This window comes from Phyllostomus discolor, chromosome X (assembly GCF_004126475.2).
Source record: "Phyllostomus discolor isolate MPI-MPIP mPhyDis1 chromosome X, mPhyDis1.pri.v3, whole genome shotgun sequence".
Taxonomy (NCBI): Eukaryota; Metazoa; Chordata; class Mammalia; order Chiroptera; family Phyllostomidae; genus Phyllostomus; species Phyllostomus discolor.
This window is the reverse complement of record NC_050198.1, coordinates 53439419-53458547: the sequence shown is the minus strand read 5'-3', so window position 1 is coordinate 53458547 and position 19129 is coordinate 53439419. Positions and strand designations below refer to the sequence as shown.

Here is a 19129-nt window from a genome sequence, read left to right as displayed (position 1 = left end):
GTTTTTTTTGTTTATGATGGCCATTCTGAGTGGTGTGAAATGGTATCTCATTGTGATTTAATTTGCGTCTGTCTGATAGCTAGCAATACTGAGCATCTTTTCATGTGTCTCTGGATCCTCTCTATGTCTCCCTTGGAGAAGTGTCTGTTCAAGTTCTTTGCCCATTTTTTAATTGGGTTGCTTGTCTTCTTAGAGTGGAGTCATGTAAGTTCTTTATATATTTTGGGGATTAAACCCTTGTCTGAGGTATCATTGGCAAATATGTTTACCCATACACTTGGTACTCTTTTTATTTTAATACTGTTTTCTTTAGCCATGCAGAAGCTTTTTATTTTGATGAAGTCCCATTTGTTTATTCTTTCCTTTATGTCCCTTGCTCTAGGGGACAAGTCAGTAAAAATGTTGCTGTATGAATTATCTGAGATTTTCCTGCCTACGTTCTCCTCTAGGACTTTAATAGTGTCATGACTTATATGTAAGTCTTTTGTCCACCTTCAATTTATTTTTTGTATGGTGTAACTTGGTACTCTAGTTTCATTTTTTTGCATGTAGCTGTCAGATCTCCCAATACCATTTGTTGAAGAGGCTATTTTTACTCCATTTTATGTTGCTGCCCCCTTTGTGAAATATTAATTGACAGTAGAGACTTGAGTTTATTTCTGGGCTGTCTGTTATGTTCCATTGGTCAATATGTCTGTTTTCATTCCAGTACAAGGCTGTCTTTATTACAGTGGCCTTGTAGTACAGTTTGATATCAGGTATTGTGATCCCTCCTACTTTGCTCTTCTTTCTCAAAATTGCAGCAGATATTCGGGGTCATTTATGGTTCCATATAAATTTTTGAAGTGTTTGTTCTATGTCCATGAAATATGTCATTGGTACCTTAATAGGTATTGCATTGAATCTGTAAATTGCTTTGGGTAGTATGGACATTTTAATGATGTTAATTCTTCTAATCTATGACATGGTATATGTTTCCATTTGTTTGTGTCTTCCTTGATTTCTTTCTTCAATGTTATGTAGTTTTCTGAATACAGGTCTTTTACCTCCTTGGTTAGGTTTATTCCTAGGTATTTTATTTTTCTTGTTGCTATATTAAATGGGATTTTTTTCTTCATTTCTGCTTCTGCTGTTTCATTGTTGATATACAAAAATGCCTTTGATTTCTGGATATTGACTTTGTATCCCACTGTTTTGCCAAATTCATTTATTAGGTCAAGCAGTTTTTTGGCCAAGTCTATAGGATTTTCTATGTACATTATCATCTCATCTGTAAACAATGACAGTTTTGTTTCCTCCTTTATGATTTGGATGCCTTTCATTTCTTTTCTTGTCTGATCACTTTGGCTAAAACTTCCAATACTATATTGAATAGAAGTGGTGAAAGTGGACTACCTGGTCTTGTTCCTGATCTTAGTGGAAAAGATTTTAGTTTTTGCACATGAGTATGATATTGGCTGTAGGTCTCTTATATATGGCCTTCATTATGTTGAGGAATGCTCCCTCTATTCCCATTTTGCTGAGTGTTTTTATCATAAATTGGTGCTGTACCTTACCAAATTCTTTTTCTACATCTATTGATAGGATCATGTGATTTTTATCTTTACTTTGGTTTATGTGATGTATTACATTTATTGGTTTGCAAATATTGTGCCATCCTTGCATCCCTGGGATGAATCCCACTTGGTCATGGTATATGATCTTTCTAATATATTGTTGGATGTGGTTTGCCAATATTTTGTTGAGGATTCTGGTGCCTATGTTCATCAGCAATATTGGCCTGAAGTTTTCTTTCTTTGTTGTGTCTTTATCTCGTTTTGGCAATAGAATGATGCTGGCTTCATAGAAACTGTTTGGGAGACCTCCATCTTCTTGGATATTTTAGAATAGTCTGTGAAGGATAGAGGTTAGCTATTCCTTAAATGCTTTGTAGAATTCTCCTGTGAAACCATCTGGTCCAGGACTTTTACGTGATAGGAGTTTTTTGATTACTGCTTCAATTTCGTCTCCTGTTCTTGGTGTGTTCAGACTTTCTGCTTCTTCTTCCTTGACTTTTGGAAGATTGTATTTTTCTAGAAATTTGTCCATTTCACCTAGGTTTTCAAATTTTTTGGCATACAGTTCTTCGTAGTAATTTCTTACAATCCTTTGTATTTCTGTGGTATCTATCACGTGTAATCTCTCCTCTTATTTCTGATTGTGTTTATTTGGGTGCTGTCTCTTTTTTTTTTTTTTTGATGAGTTTGCCTAAAGGCTTACTGATTTTGTTTATCTTTTCAAAGTACCAGTTCCTGGAAATACTGATCCTTAGAATTGTGCTTTTAGTCTCTATGTCATTTAATTCTGCTCTGATCTTGGTTATTTCCCTCCTTTTACTTGCTCTGGGCTGTCTTTGTTGTTGTTCCTCCTGTTCTTGTAGGCATTGGGTTAGTTTGTTTGTTTGAAATGTTGCTATCTTTTTTAGGTAAGCCTGTTTTGCTATGAACTTCCCTCTTAGGACTGCCTTTTCTGTGTGCCATAAGTTTTGGAATTTTGTGAGTACATTTTCATTTGTTTCCAGAAACTTCTTCACTTATTCCCTAATTTCGTTCTTGACCCATTCATTGTTTAATAGATTGCTATTCAATCTCCATGATTTTGAGTGTTTTGGGTTTTTTTCCCTTTGGTTTGGTTTCTAGTTTCAGTCCCTTGTTATCAGGAAAATGCTTGATATGATTTCAATTTTCTTGGATTTGTTGAGGCTTGTTTTGTGTCTTATCATGTGGTCTGTCTTTGAAAATGTTCCATGTGCATTTGGAAAGAATGCGTATTTAGCTTCTTTGGGATGCAAGGCTCTGTATATAACAGTTAAGTCCATTTCATCTAGGGCATTGTTCAATGTCACAATATCTTTGTTGATATTTTGTTTGGAAGATATGTCCATTTTTTGAGTGTAGGGTGTTAAAATCCCCTACTATAATTGTGTTGCTGTCCATATCTTTCTTGAAGTCCTCCAAGATTTTCTTTATGTATTTGGGTGCTCCTATGTTGGGTGCATATATATTGACAATGTTTATGTCTTCTTGGTGGATTCTTCCCTTGAGCATTATGAAGTGACCTTCTGGGTCTCTCTTTATGGCTCTTTTTTGGAAGTCTATTTTGTCTGATATGAGTATTGCTACCCCGGGCTTTTTTCCTGTCCATTTGCTTGGAATATTTGTTTCCAGCCCTTCACTTTCAGTCTTTGTAGGTCTTTTGTTTGAGGTGGGTCTCCTGTAGGCAGTTTATGTGGTGGTCATGCTTTCTTATCCATTTAGCTATACTATGTCTTTTGATTGGAGCATTTAATCCATTTACATTTAAGCTTATTACTGATAGATACTTAATCGTTGTCATTTTCATGCCTGTTTCTCCCTCTCCCCCCCTCTCTCTCTCTCTCTCTCTCTCTCTCTCTCTCTCTCTCCCTCTCTCTCTCTTCCTTCCTTTCCTTAAAGCATTCCTTTTAGTATCTCTTACAGAGCTGGTTTGGTGGAGGTGTATTCTTTTAGACTTCTTTTGTCTTGGAAGCTCCTTATTTGGCCCTCTGTCTTGATTGAGAGCCTTGCTGGGTAAAGTAGCCTTGGTTGCAGGCTACTCATTACTCTGGTAATGAGCCTCTGGTTCTCATTACTTGGAATAATTCTTGCCATTTTCTTCTGGCTTGGAGCATTTCCATTGAGAAGTCAGTGGCTAACCTTATTGGGGCTTCCTTGTATGTTACTTCCTGTTTCTCCCTTGCTGCCATTAATATTCTCTCTTTGTCTTGGGATTTTGCCATTTTAATTATGATATGTCTTGAGGTGGGCCTCTTTGTGTTCTCTCTTGATTGGGACTCTCTGTGTTTCCTGGATTTGTGTGACTTTTTCTCTCATCAAATTAGGGAAGTTTTCCATTATCACTTTTTCAAACAGGTTTTCTATCTCTTGCTCTTCTTCTTCTCCTTCTGGTATCCTTATTATACGGACATTATTGTTCCATATTGTCTTGAATTTCTCTTAATCCTATTCACTCTTTATGAGCCTTTTTTCCTTTTCTTGCTCTTTCTGGGTATTTTTTCTACCTTGTCTTCCAGCTCACTGACCATATCCTCTGCTTCATCTAGCCTCCTTTTGGTTCCTTCTACTGTGTTCTTCAGTTCAGAAATTGTATTCTTCATTTCCTCTTGGCCCTTATTGCCAGTTTCTATTTCCTTTTTCATGTTGATATAGTGATAAAATGATGCAATGAGTTCATTTTAGTTTCCCTGTAGTTTCTGGTAATTCTCTGTGAGCTCATTGAGCTTCCTGATAATCATTGCTTTTTACTCAATATCTGATAGTTGAGTTGCCTCTATTTCATTTAGCATTCTTTCTGAGACTTCCTCCTTTCTTTTTATTTGGGGATTGTTTCTTTGTCTTCCCATTGTTTGTGAGACTCTTTTTGTTAACCTCAGTTTCTTAAATTTATCTGTTCTAAGTCCTTGGGTTTATGGTGTGAACTTCTATGTTAGAATACCTGTGATATTCAGTCGTGCATTCTCCTTGATCTCCTGAGCTCGCTCGTCTTGGGCTGTTGTTTATGTTGGCTCTGTGTATGTCTTTGGGTTTTGATTACTTTTGGGACTTTCTTTGGTCAGTCTTTCCCACCAGCTGATTAACTGAGGGTCACTCTGTCCACTACTTCTTGTATTTTGTTGTGCTGGTGAGTGCAGGTTGTGTTGAAGCTGGTTCTTCTGTGTGTACAAGGTTTTGAGTATTCTCTCTTGCTCTTATTCATTTGTTTGTTCTGGGTAATTTCTCCACTATTTAGTTGTATTTCCAGATCAGTCCTGCATTGAGGTTAGTGTAACTTCCACTCCCTCCTTCACCTTTTTCTGTTGTTATCTGTTGGTGGTTCATTTGTTGGTGGGTTTCCTCTTCCAGAGGTATCCTGGTGTTCACAGCTTCCACCTACTCTGACACCCTCAGCAGAGCATGCAATGAGGCAAAGGGGAGGCCAAAACAGGTGTCAGAAAGTGGTGTACTCACTGAAGGGCACTGAAGCTCAGGGTCTGCATGTGATATATGGAACTGTGGCAGCCATCTTGGAACATGATCATGAGATCAAGCTAGCATACTAGGACTTGTAAAGTGGAAAAAAATTTTAAAAACCTGGTTCATCAATAGCATCATTGAGCTGCTGAATAACTGACCCTGGAGCTCCCATACCTTCCAATTTTGAGAAATAAAATTACTTGGATCATTTTGTGTTGAGCTGTCTGCTACTTACAGCCAGAAGCATTATAATTAATATCGTATGCTAGCAAATGCTAGAACTTTTAAACTTATTTATGTGTGATTCTAAATACTTCTGAAAATTACTGACTTCTACATCTGGCCTCCAATCTATAAAAAACCCTCTGTATTTTTTCTAATCTAACCAGCATTTTAGACCTTCCCGTCTTCTTCTTATATTCCTCGTCTTTTTGTGTTTTTCCTCTTTGTCTTTACTCTTTATTCTTTTCCATTTTCCTCTCCCCACTTCCTTTCCCTACTCTGCCTTTAAGTGGCTGTGATTTAAATCTGAAATATGTGTATACATATATTCATCTATACATACATAAACATCTATATATCTAATGAATATTGTTTCTTATATATTAGAAAGTAAGAATTCTTTCCCATTCCAAATGATTTCTTTCATATAGAGGTAGCTCTACTAACAAAAAGCACCTGACCTCTCTTCACTCCCTTACTCATTCCTTCCTACAAAAGAGAAATTACTTAATTGGACTGGTTAGTTTGAAGAAAGAACTGAGCATGTGCAGCCTAGCCCCTCCTAAGATATTTCTCTTGGGAGTGAGCTACCAGTAGGGAGCACACACTCCACTATGCTCGTCTAGGCTGTACATTTTATGAAAGGAAGGTGTCATGGGGGAGGGATATAGTGGTCCAATAATACTAGTGACTAGATGGAGAATTCTAAATAATCCCCAAATTCAGTAATGGGACATTCAAATGCCTACAGACAGAAGCCACACTCTCTGATAATAAGCTTTATTAATAATAAAGGTAATATCTTCTTATATACTACCTCTTGTCTTATGTTGAATTGGTTCAGAACTTGTATCAGAAACAAGCCTTCTTTTTACTTGACCCCCTTGAATAGCACTAGCATATATTACAGTTGTATTGCTCTGTTCATAAATATATTTTATTGTTTTTTCATAACTGTATGCTGTCATTGTAGTTTGCTTGAAGGTAAAAAAAAAAAAACTTCCATAATAATGTCTTTGTTTTATAAATGTTTTCTGCAAACAAAAGGTGTATTTAATTTGTCTGTGATTCCCTGCTATTGATTGGGTTCCCTATGGAATAGAGACTCTTAATAGAAAAAAAAATTACTTTCCTGATTTTTGAGCTTCTTGTTCATGATAACTTGTAAATCTGTACTTAATCAATCTGACTCCAGTTTCTCAGAAATTTCACCTCTAGCTTCTGTCTTTGTATAAGCTTGATAGAAGTTCTTTTCTTGAGATTCCACTGTAATGGTCAACACATCATCATAAGCTCCCTGGAGTTTCAGGTTGTTCTTCAGGACCTGGTAGGAGGTATGCATATAGTGTAAACTATAGAGCAGGGCATCATAGGGAACAAAAACATAGGTTCTGTCCATCATTTTCAAATCATGAGCCCATTCCAAGAGATGTGTCTGAGTCTCTCCCAGTCAGTGTTGAATGCATACACATGATGATTACTGAAACCAACCAAGCAAGAAGGCTATGGCAGTGATATGTTAGTAAACAAAGTACTCAAAACTAAGGATTGAGAAAAGTAAATAAATGTGTTATAACCAATTTGTAAATGATTTCTATTGTATGTCTCTAAAATGAGAAAGATTTGAAGCCCTGATATGAGACTGAAGTATGTTTAGTGACTCTGGATTAGGCCTAGGGACAAGACAGATATGTCCACAGCTGCAGAACATAATACTAGACAGGAACAATAACAAACATAGCAAACAGGAGATAGCATAATGAAGAGGCTTTGTGGTTGAAAGACTAGGTTCATATCTTAACATCATCAGTTATTAACTATATATACTTAGGTAATTTATTTCACCTCTATCTGTCTCATTCACAAAATGGAGATAATAAATATGTGCTTCATGGGATGGTAGTGATTATTGAAGGAGAAATTCATTCCAAGGGCTTTGCACATACCATGAGTGGTAAATAGTAGTTATTATTATACCTAAGAATAAGAAAGCTAGAAGCAGAGGATGGGAGATATTCCAATAGCCACTTTTTATTGCCAAACTTCTAAATACATTCCAGTAGACTTTGACCTACTGTTCCCACCCTCACCAAGGTCATTATAGATAATGAATGGCACTAACTTACTCTCACCTATAAATGCTATTAATATTATGGGTAAGTTCAACTTTTAAAAATCTAACTTCCCTGTAATTGGAATTACTTTGCACTCAATTTAATTCTTCCTAGATTTATAAAACTATGTTGTTTAGCAAGGCTATGCTAGAGTAGAATGGATTAGAGGGAACATTCATTGAAGAATTGGAACTATATCATGAAAATGAAAGCCTTATATCCAATTTCACCCTCCATAACAAGTTAGTTTAGTGTAAGCTCACTTGTGCTTCAGTGCCACATTTTAAAATGTAGATTCCAATGCATTTCACAGGTACTTTGTGTAGTTTAATGAGATAATGTCTGGTAAGTATTCTAAGGTCCTTGAAGAATGGAAAAGGTCCTATTACCATTGACAAATATTAATTATACATGCTTAAATGGGAATCTTTCATCTCAGGATGTCTCTATGCTTAAGTAAGTTGAATGACTGGTGTTTGGCATTTACATATTGGTTCGTCGATTTTCAAAAACCTTCTTTGCACTTGTTAAATACCCCCAGAATTTGTTCACTTTGAGCTAAAGCTGCTACCCTTCACTTTTTAAGGAATGAGTTATGAAATTGATTTAAACGCACCACATATACACACACCTACCCTATATCTTTAGAGTCCAAATGACCATTAGCTCCTTCAATATAATTACCCTACAAGGTTCTAAACGTATTATGATGCTTAAACCTTTTTTTAAATACTCTAGGGATAACTTTGAAGCTAGTTTATGAGCCACACAGGGGATTCAGCCTCCCTTGTGCATAATCACATATTGTATAATGAGAAAATGGAGTACCAAAGAGGTTTGACAAGGCAAGGATTGGATTTAGAAAAAGAAACTAGAACCAAAGTTCTCCAACTCCCTACATTTATCTACACTATTAAACATGAATCAGTTTAGTCAAATCAGTCTAGTAACAGGGAAAAATTAAAGTCAAGTGTTTCAGTTAGGTGGCCAGTTTGTCCAACAGTATCCTTGGAAAATATGTCAGTATTGGCATCTTTCCTCTACGAAAGCAGAGATTAGATGACTCAACCAACATTACCCAATAGAGATAGAATTCCATTTAATTTACTTAAAGAAATATTAAAATCACTCCACTATATGGTATATGTTAAATAGAACTAGGTGTTTTGTGTTGATTGAAATACTTCAAATACTTTCACCATATATTACTTGTCGTGGGTGCTCTGGTGTGCCACACAGATGTACCCTTCACAACTCAAGCGCTCATTCTTCTAACTGCTGGGAATGTTAGGAGATGATCACTCATCCCTCTCTTGGAATTGCCCTTAGCTGAGGAAAGCCACATTTCCTGAGGTCACATCCCATCATTAGTGTACTGAAATCAGCTGATGCTGGCTCACAAGAGCTTATGGTTAAATCTTCAGGGATTTTGTGTGCTAGTTAATGTCATATTTGTAACATAAAATTGGGCATGGTGGCAGTGATTAAACCATTAAAATGAGCAAATGCTACAAATCAGGGCTTCCTCCCCCCACCAAGGAGCTGGCTGTTAAAAATTATCACATTGCACCACTTTCTCTGCCTCTGCCTACACCCAATGACTAGCCAACATGGGAATATAAAGGCCAAGAATCCTTACCTAAATTCTAAACAACTCTAAAGGGCTATCCCAGCTTGAGAGCTCCTGTCAGGGCTGGCTAAAGTCTTTGTTGCAACTGTATGACCATTCTATTTTTCTTTCGGCCCAATTTTACTGCCTTCTCTCCCTCACAGATGATATCCTTAAAAGCATTCCTCCAATAAGCTTCTTGCACACAAATATTTGTTTGGCAGACATTTTTTCCAGGGCACCAACTTGTGGCACTGATTTGGAGCCCCATTGTACTCTGAACTGACTTCTATCATGGCATGTACAATACGTATTTCCCCTATTAATTTATGTTAGCCTCCACTATGAAACTGTGAGCTCCTGGGACTGTATGTTATCTATCCTGGTACATACTATGCATTAGATAAACATTGTTTAAATGAATGTTTGAAAATTTCAGAAAGAGAGGTTGTATACTTGGGTATGTTTTGTTGGTACCTTAAAAGACCTGGGCATATTTAAATTGTAAGTATGAAGCAACAATTTGAAGTGACATCTGCTGGGCAGGTAGATACTACCATGGCTGTTTTTAATGCTCAGTATCATTAAATATGCTCAAGACTTTACTCTCAGCCTGAATCTCTCCTTATATTGTTCCTTTCATTTTAGAGAAAAAGTCAGAAGTTTTATAATTGGAAATACCCCTAGAGACCATCTAGTTCCTCTCCCACTCCCATTACTTTATGGATGAAGAAATAGAAGTTTTGAGATGGAATGATCACAGGCTCCTCTATATTTTTTATGACAAGACCCTGCTATTGAACATAATTAAAGTAGAAAGCATAAATACTGAATTCAAACAACCACACCTTAATTTAATAGATTGCTTTGTGAACAGGGATTCATAGATGCATCTGGTCTACATGATGATTTTACTAAATAGCTTTATTGCTTCAAAATTACATTCATTAAAATGGGATATTACCTGCAAGTTGTTGTCAGGAAAGGATTAGTGGACAGAAACCTTAAATCCTAGGCAAGGCCTGGGTCAGCAGGTGATCATTGAATAATACCAATTTGTAAATTTCCATTCTGATTATTACCAGTCAAGCTATTCCATGACCAAAACAAAGACCAGGAGATACATTCTCCTGAGATCCCATCTCACCAGGATATAATATTTGCACTTTCTCTGAGTTACCTGAGCCCTGCTCAAGCTGTCTAGCAGCATTATGTCTTTATACTGTGGTACCCACTATGGCAGGCTGTCCAGGGCCCTCTCTTTCACCCTCAACACTTGTAGCAGGAAATGTCATGACACTCTAGGAACAGCCAAACACCAAGTCACTCAACTCCTACTTCTCTTCCTATATTTAAATACTCTGTCTAATATTTCCTTGCAATAGAGGAACCATGTTTCTCAGAGAGCTAAGGTCACTTTTTTATTTCTCACATATTACTGGCTATGTAGTCCTTAGTGGAAGAGACTGTGCCCAGTCTCACACTTTGTTGGTACAAATGATTCCACTATTTTTTGCTGAAGAAACCCTTAAGAGTCATATACACATTGTGAGTATACAATATTGCTCTGTACTCGCAGAAACCTCCATTCTATTGTCTCTGCTCTTCATTTTAACCATTTTGTGACATTTCCTACCACAAACATCTTTTTTAACCTATTTTATTTTAACAAGTGTTAAGAGAGAGAGGATGGTAGTCAGGTCAGCAGAGGAGGTGGGTATGCAGTATGATTTATCCCAACTCTCACATTTCTTTAGGGTTTACCCCATCTGGCCATACTGTGAAAGAAATATATTCATACCCTCTTCCTCTCAGTTTTCCCCTACCCAGTCTATAAAATGGATGCATAAAAATAGCGTAGAAAGGTCTAGAATCTGCATGCTTCCCAGCCCTCCCCTACCCCTCACAGTGTGATTCAGTTTAAGAGGCTCTCAAAGCATACTTTAAGAACACTACACTAGGCAATGTGTGGCTGTTTCTATTGGCCAAGGACACCTGCACATTTTCACTTGGGACCACCACTTACTTAGCTGCCACAAATGTTGACCAGTCTAAGTACTATTACAGAACAACAAGGGGGGCCTGGGATGATATACTATTACCCGAAAAGAATCCCCCAGGTTCGTTATGTCTGCCGCCAGAGGAAAGACATCTCTCAATGTCAGAGATTCATGAAAAGGAAAGGAAATGTTTATTTAATGCTGTACAGACTTAAAGTAGTGACCTAATGTCTTCATCAAAAATCCCAAACTCCCTTAAAACACCCACAAAAACACACAGTCCTTCCTTCCCCCTTTTTCCAGTCTGGGGTATCTCAGGAAAAGAAATAGAAGTCTGTGGCTGAGGCAGCCCCCAGTTGTTCTCAGTAATTCGTCTCAGCTGGTAGGCCTCCCTCGGTTCCTGGCACTATCAGCTGTGTCGCCGGGATCTCTGCTAAAGCCAGGTGGTGGTTCCCCCTTCTAAAGCTGTGGGGGTCTCCACCCTGGCAAAGCCGTGAGGTTCTCTCTCCCAGGGCCACGGGAGTCCCCACTCAGCCAAAACAACATGGTTCTCTCTCCACTGCCCTAACCATGTGGTTCTCCCTGCACAATGGCCGCAGGAGTCTCCACTCTGCCAAAGCCCCATGGTTCTCCTCCCAGGGCCGAGGGAGTCCCCGCTCTGACAAAGCCACATGATTCTCCCCTCAATGGCTGCAAGGAGGGGGGTCGCCACTCTGCCAAAGCCAAGTGGTGGTTCTCTGCTAAAGCCGCATGGTGATTCTTTCTCACAGGGCTGTGGGAGTCTCCACTCTTCTAAAGACCGAGTGGTTCTCCCCTGCAGAATGGCTGTCATGTCTGGGTTTAAAGCCCCACTCCAGTCCTCCTCTGCAGCCCCATTTCTGACTCCTCCCACATTCGGCCTCATACGCCAGAACTCTCAAAGCCTTCCAGCTTTACTGGACTGCCATCAAGAGTCTGGGCAGGTATGGCTTCATGTCATGGAGCCAATCTCCTCTAAGCTCCCATTCAGGCGCTGTAACTCAGGGGACCTGCACCCCAGTTATGTCTTGGTGGAGAAGTTACTTCTGTTCCCCTGGCTCAGAGCGTGGCAACAGCTATTTAACATATCTGTGCAGCCAGTTAAAGGTTATAGATATGTTAAATGACCACACCAGAGATTAGTTGCAAAGCTGTGGCTATGCAATACAGCTCTCAATGGCCCTGCTCCATTTGCCCCTCCCCCCAACCCACACCTGTGAGGGTTGGGGAGGACATCCTAATATTTCCTGAACACCTTGAGTTCTGGACCCCATTTCAAGTCCCTACTTGGGGTCCCCCTCTTGGCTGCACCCTGTTACAGTACCTCAGCATGATGTCAAGACACATGTTACAGTCAATGGCCATTCCATGTGCAACAGGTCATTTTTCTCACACCCAGTATGACAGGTAGTGCAAGTGTATTTATTGCTGTTCAGCTTGAGATAAGTTTTTAATATTAGCCCATACCTTGCAACATGTTTTCTTCAACTTCCTTAAACTGCTATACAGATAAGTCCTCTTAAATGCAGGAAAGCTAGATGTTTAGAGATTACCTCTCCTGCTGGGTCTTCAATATTTTTTACCATTTGTGATAATGGACCCATTTATGAGAGCAGGTTTTTCTTTCACCACTTATATTCATCTACATTTATCTATGCCAAATCCTACACCAATTTTCCTACCAGCACTATGGCTCTTGGCCATAGTTTTATCAGTATCACTATTGTTACTACTGCTAGGAAAACAGGGTCTGGTACCCTGAGTCACTTAAAAGAATTTCATTAGTGGATCCAAAAGTTAAAAAAGAAAAAATGGAAGGGCTGAATTATATACCACACACAGAACACAAGATCTCAAATGAGTATTCTTTAGGGTCATACCTCAAGTGGACAGGTGGCAGTAGAGCATGTCTCTCATTAGACCAGTGGTTCTCAAAGTGTGGACCCTGAGCCAGCAATATCAGCACCATTGTGAACTATTTAAAAACCCAAATTCAGGGGCCCTTCCTCAACCCTGGTGAATCAGAAACTTTGGAGGAAAGATCCAGCAATCTGTGTTTTATCATGCCCTGCAAGGGATTTTAGTACAGACCTAGGTTTGAGAGTCATTGCTTTAGACCAACCTGAATACATATCTTCGCTTTCCTATTCACTAGATGTATGACACTGTGTTACAGAACAAACAAGAGGGGCCTGGAACGATATACTATTATTGAAAAAAAGCCCTCAGGTCCATCATGTCCGCCGCCCGAGGAAAGGCGTCTCTCAATGCCAGAGATTCGTGAAAAGGAAAGGAAATGTTTATTTAATGCTATACAAACTTCAAGTAGTGACCTAATGTCTTTATCAAAAAATCCTAAAGTCCCTTAAAAGACCCACAAACAGACACAGTCCTTCCTTCCTTCCCCACTTTGCCAAGGTCCAGAGTACCATATCTCAGGAAAGGAAATAGAAGTCCATGGCTCAGGCAGTCCTCTGGTTCTTCCCAGTTAGTACTCCATCTTGACTGGGAGACCTCCCTGGGTTCCCGGCACCCTCAGCTGAGTCGCCGGGATCTCTGCTAAAACCAGGTGGTGGTTCCCCCTTCTAAAGCTGCGGGGGTCCCCACTCTGGCAAAGGCACGTGGTCCTCTCTCCCAAGGCTACGGAAGAATCCCCACTCTGTCCAGGCCGAGTGGTTCTCCCTCTCAGGGCTGCGGTAAGGAAGAGTACCCACTCTGTCCAGGCCGCGGGTTCTCCCTCAACGGCTGTGATCCTCTCTGCACTTCCACAGCTGCATGGTTCTCTCCCCTAAAGCCGCATGATTCTCTCTCAATGGCTGCCGTGTCTGGGTTTAAATCCCCGCACCAATCTTCTTCTGCAGCCCCATTTCCGACTCCTCCTACACTTGGGCACACTTGCCCTCAATCTGCTGTCTTCTCCAGCTTTTCTGGTCGCCATCGTGGGTCTGGGCAGGTGTCACCCCATGTCATGGAGCCAATCTTCTCCCAGCTCCCACGCAGGCACTGTAACTCAGGGGACCTGCCCCCCAGTCCCATCTTGAGGGGGAGATCCCTTTCCATCCCCCTGGCCTTGAGCTTGGCCATAGCTATTTAGCATATTTAAGCAACCAGCCAAAGGCTATAGGTATGTTAAATGACCACACCATGGATTAGCTGCAAAGCTGCCCTGCATGTTCTTGCTCTGTGTGCCCCTTCCCCCAACTCACACCTGTGGGGGAAGGGGTGAAGACACCTTAAAATCTCCTGGATACCTTGAGTTCTGGACCCCATTTCAAATGCCTATTTGGGATCCCCCCTCTTGGCTGCACCCTGTAACAATTGGGCAAGTTATTTAACCTCTTTTAGTCTCAGAAGTCTCTTCCATAAAGTGCATTAAATTATTATTTGCCTTACTTTATAAGGTTGTTGCAGGAGTTGAATGAGATTGTCCATACAAAGCCCTTATAATATGATTAGCACATTATAAATGCAATAAATATTATCTATTATCATTGTTCTTCTTATTATTTCTTATGCCCAGTAATCTTTAATAGATGGGAAGAAGCTATCCAAGTTCCTAACATTAAAATAGTAACATGGTATGTAATTTTTGGAAAAACAAAACAAGGCCATTCTGATTATGTCCTATTTACTGAACATCATATTATCATGAAGAATTCTCTATTTACAAGGATTTAGAGGATTTCTCCAAAAGGTTCAACAACCTGGTAAGCCCAAATTGAAAGGCATTCACAATCAGCCAAGCGTTGATAGGCAGAGTTGAGGAGTAGGTAGGAGGGCTTGAAATAGCCATTTGAAAAGTTTTCTAAAGAGCTCTTTTAGTGGGGCCTCCTGCTAGTCTTTGTGAGAATTAGCAAAAGAACCTATTCAGAGTAATTGCAATCCCACAGGTGCTCTGCCTGGGGAATGAATGCTCTTTTGTCCCATTGGCTCAAAACCTCCATCAGGGCTCATGGTTAAAGAAATAGAGAGTGAACTGGACTTTGGCCCTCATGCCCACTCACAGTTAGATTCCTGTGTGTAGCTCACAACCTACATAACCACACACAGAAGCCCTGACTGTAAATTGAGGCCTTTGTATTTGATTATATCTTTCCGATTTGACTTTGTCAGAAACAAATATAATTGGTAATTGCCCTGAAGTTTAAAGGAAATGAGCTGATAATCTGGGAGAGGCTGAATCCCCACTTCTCTGAGATGTCTTCATTTACCCCATTCTTTGGTGTTAATAATACCTACACTTACCTACTTGTTTTGTGAGACTTACACATGTTGTAAAATTTGAAAGAAAATAACCATCTCCTGGATAATCCTGAGTATTAAAGAGCTGTTCACATGCAAATTCGAATTATGGCTGCTTTCATTGTCTCTATAGTATCATCCCTGCTGTTTCCTCTCCCAAGAACCCACAAGTATTATTATTGTTATCATATTTACTATGAAATTTCATCATCAGCTTGGTATTGTGTAAGCACAATTTAGCCCTGACACTGAGAAAGTTGAGTCCTTCTAACTCCTGTAAGGTGTTATTTCTTAGTTGGAAACATAAATTTACAAGAGAAATAGCTTACCAGCCAGTAGTAGACTAAGTTTTCTCTCCCTTTCCTCCCATCACTAACTATCACAACTATCACCACATGAAGCTGTAATTGCTGTTATTGTGAGCAAATCAAAAAAAAAAAAAAAAACAATCTTTCAATCATTTCTATTACTTCCAAATAGTGCCAGTTCTCTCCAAAGGAAAGAATTCCTTTTCACTGTATTTTTTTTTTTTATGTCACAAAAGGTCCTTCTCTCTGAAGGTTCACTTGGGAGTCTGCAATGTTAAGAAGTAGCCTCATATCAGCAGAATACTAAAGGCCTGCCTTCCCTATCTCTTCTCAGCTGTAATGCAAAAAGCTTAGAGCCTTTTTCAGTCATGATAGACAATATCTAGGAATACTTTAGCAGTCTTTCTTACCAGTTGAGAGGGGATAAAAACTCAGCTAGAGATTTGATCTGGTTTGTGCTGTGCCTGATGTATTGTAACTTTCCTCACTGATCTGTTGGCTTGATCCATATTCATTGGCTTCCAGCTCAGTTTTTCACCAGATCTCCCATTTTCTGATGGAGCTGTAGATGTGTCTTGAATCATAGGCCACTTAGCTAAAGTCCTAAGACTCTACTTATATACGTTTATACTCTGGATCCTACTTCTCATGCTCCCAGTAGCTGGGGCACTGCTCTCAATGGGTGATAAAGTGGACAACAGGTCAATCTTACTTAAGACTCATTCCCCTTCCACAGCTACTACTGTCACATCCTGCCTACCACTTGGCATGCCTTCAGACACCAACAACTGGCTGTATCAAGTGTGAGTACTACACACTCTTTTGGATGATTGCACACTGACATACCAGAGTTACATTCAGCGCACAGCCTAATCTATGGCTCACTTTCTTTGACTGTCCTTCCTCCCACCCAACTGCCCACATTCTGATTCATGTTGCTGAGGTCCCAGAATGCCTTGTCTGAGTCTGCCTGTGTTTTGTCAGAAACCAGACCCAGAGTCCTAGAGTGCACAGATTTGTCTTTACTACCTTTTATCTCCCTTTTTGAGTCCCCACTTCATTTCCTGTCACTGTCCTCTTTACCCAGAGTCTTTCTTTTTTCCTTAACCACATACCTTCCTCTCTGGCTTACCCCCAATCTTAAAATTTTCATTCCCTATGTGGGTTGATCCATACTGTTACAAAGAAACCAAGCTGATTAAACAAAGTCATAAGACAAAAATGACTAATAGCTCAATGCAAAGAAAATTCATTTGCATTTTTATTAACTTTAAGCAGTAATTTTTGGCTCTGGCTGCATTTTATAAGTGTAACAAGGTGCAGCCAAGATGGGGACCCCAAATAGGGATTTGGAATGGGGTCCAGAACTCAAGGTGTCCAGGAAATATTAGGATGTCCTCACCCCTTTCCCCCAACACATGTGAGTTGGGGGAAGGGACACATGGAGCAGGAACACACAGGGCTGCTTTGCATAGCAACAGCTTTGCAGCTAACCTCTAGCATGGTCCATTTAACATATCTATAACCTTTAACTGGTTGCATAGATATGTTAAATAGCTGTGGCCATGCTCTGAAGCCAGGGAGAAGGGAGTAACTTCCTACCAAGATGTAACTGGGAGGCAACTCTCCCTAGTTATAGCACCTGTGTGAGAGCTTGGAGATGATTGTCTCCATGACATGGGGCCATGCCTGCCCAGACTCACTATGGCAACCCAGTAGCGCTAGAAGGATATGGGAGTGCTGGCAAGTGTAGCAATTGTGGGAGGAGTTGGAAATGGGGCTGCAGAGGAAGATTGGTGCGGGGATTTAAACCCAGATGTGCTAGCCATTAAAGGGAGAGCCACACGGTTTCACCAGAGTAGGGACCCCCACATCTTTAGTAGGGGGAACCATCATGTGGCTTTAGCAGAGAATCACCACTTGGCTTTGGCAGAGTGGTGACCCCCACTCCCCACAGCTTTGAGGAGAAATCTACATGGTTTTGGCCAGAGTGCAGACCCCTGCAGCTCTGGTAGAAGAGGACCACGCAGCTTTGGGGTGCTCCCTTTGGCCACATGGCCTGGAAAGCAGGAGAGACTTTGCCTGGAAGAAGGGTAAAAGAACTCTTGCCAGTAGGCCATGAGAAGGTGCCACATGGCTTTAGATTAATTGGAGATCCTGCCTGGACGGCAACACAGCTGACGGTGTCAGGAGCCTGGATCCCAGACGTTTGCTTCTTTTCCTGAGTTACAGTACCCCAAATTAGGGCAGGGGGAGAAGGAAGTACTGTGGGCATCTGTGGGTATCCAAAAGGACTTTGGTTTTTTTAGTGAAGACATTAGGTCACTACTTTAAGTCTGTATAGCATTAAATAAACATCTTTCCTTTTCCCAAATCTCTGGCATTGAGAGATGTCTTTCCTATAAGGCAGCATACATAATGAACCTGGGGGGGGGGGGTCCTTTTGGCAATAGTATATAGTAATCCCCCTTGGCCCTGTGTGTGGGTATATTCTGTAACAGTTTTTGGCGTCCCTGAGTAGGCCAATAATTGCCCCCCTCCCTGGTCTGTTCTGTAACATAAGCACATGTGAAGCAATTTAAAATATCTTTGTTGGGACCCCACTATCAGACCAGCAGAATCTCTGGAGGTGACACTCTGGCATCAATCATTTTGAAAAGATGTTCCAGTAATTCCAGTGTGTAGCCACAGTGAGAACCACTGACTTAAATAAATTTCTAACACTGAGGAAATAATGTGTAGCTTTGCTACTTCCCTACCTCAAAAGAGTTGTGGGTGGTGAGCACTCAGTCCTACCCTCTCTCAGTTTGACAGCCCAAAGAGCTTCAGGGCCTGGATTTATTTAACATTTCATGGTAAAGGTCAAAATGTTATTTCAAACGGGTGGGATATGAAACACTTACTAAATGTAAACTTGCAGAAGACATTTGGCTTCATGAAGATTTGTAAAATATTATAATGATATATTATAATATCATTAAATATGTAAGCTTGTTTCTGGCATGACTCCTCCCAGAAAATGCTTTTATATGTTTAAAAATAATTCTGAGCTCTGCTTTGAAAGTATCAGCTCTATTATGAAGTAATCAGAGCCACACTAATTGCTTAACAGAGGATCTCATAGAGGAAAACTGAAAGCAGACTACTGTAGTTCTTGCAACTAAAAATTCTTGGCCTCATCCTTCCATAATGATCATAATTAAGGCCCAATACTGGAGACACTTAAAACCTAAAATAGGATTCTGGGTATTGGCCAGGCTTTAGCTGAGACATTCTCTAACATGCCCATTATTATGTTAAGGAAATGACTGGGACTAGGACTAATCCTAGAAGTAATCACTTTGACCAAGTAGTGTCTGAGCTATCTGTCCTAAAGTTATAGAGTGGCTGCAATGAGAAAATGAGAAATGTTCCCACAAATTGCTGCCACTTTCCAGAATAAGGTAGAGATTTAAAAATTAGAATAGTAAAAAAATAAAACCAAGTGTCACAGGGTTTGCAATAAGGTAAGTAAAGGATTTGATTTAAAAGGATAAGGAAGGACCTTCTTCTCCAAAATATGCCCAACATGCCCTGGGTAGCTTCA

At 40.0% G+C, this 19129-nt stretch overlaps 1 protein-coding gene across 1 annotated transcript in view; it reads right to left on the bottom strand.

Annotated features, from left to right (window-relative positions):
• Positions 1 to 19129, bottom strand: part of GUCY2F (guanylate cyclase 2F, retinal) — a 133226-nt gene that overhangs the window by 106264 nt on the left and 7833 nt on the right. The window contains 2 exon segments of the mRNA XM_028523405.2: positions 6415 to 6700; positions 6702 to 6732. Coding sequence (XP_028379206.2) covers positions 6415 to 6700; positions 6702 to 6732 — 317 coding nt within the window.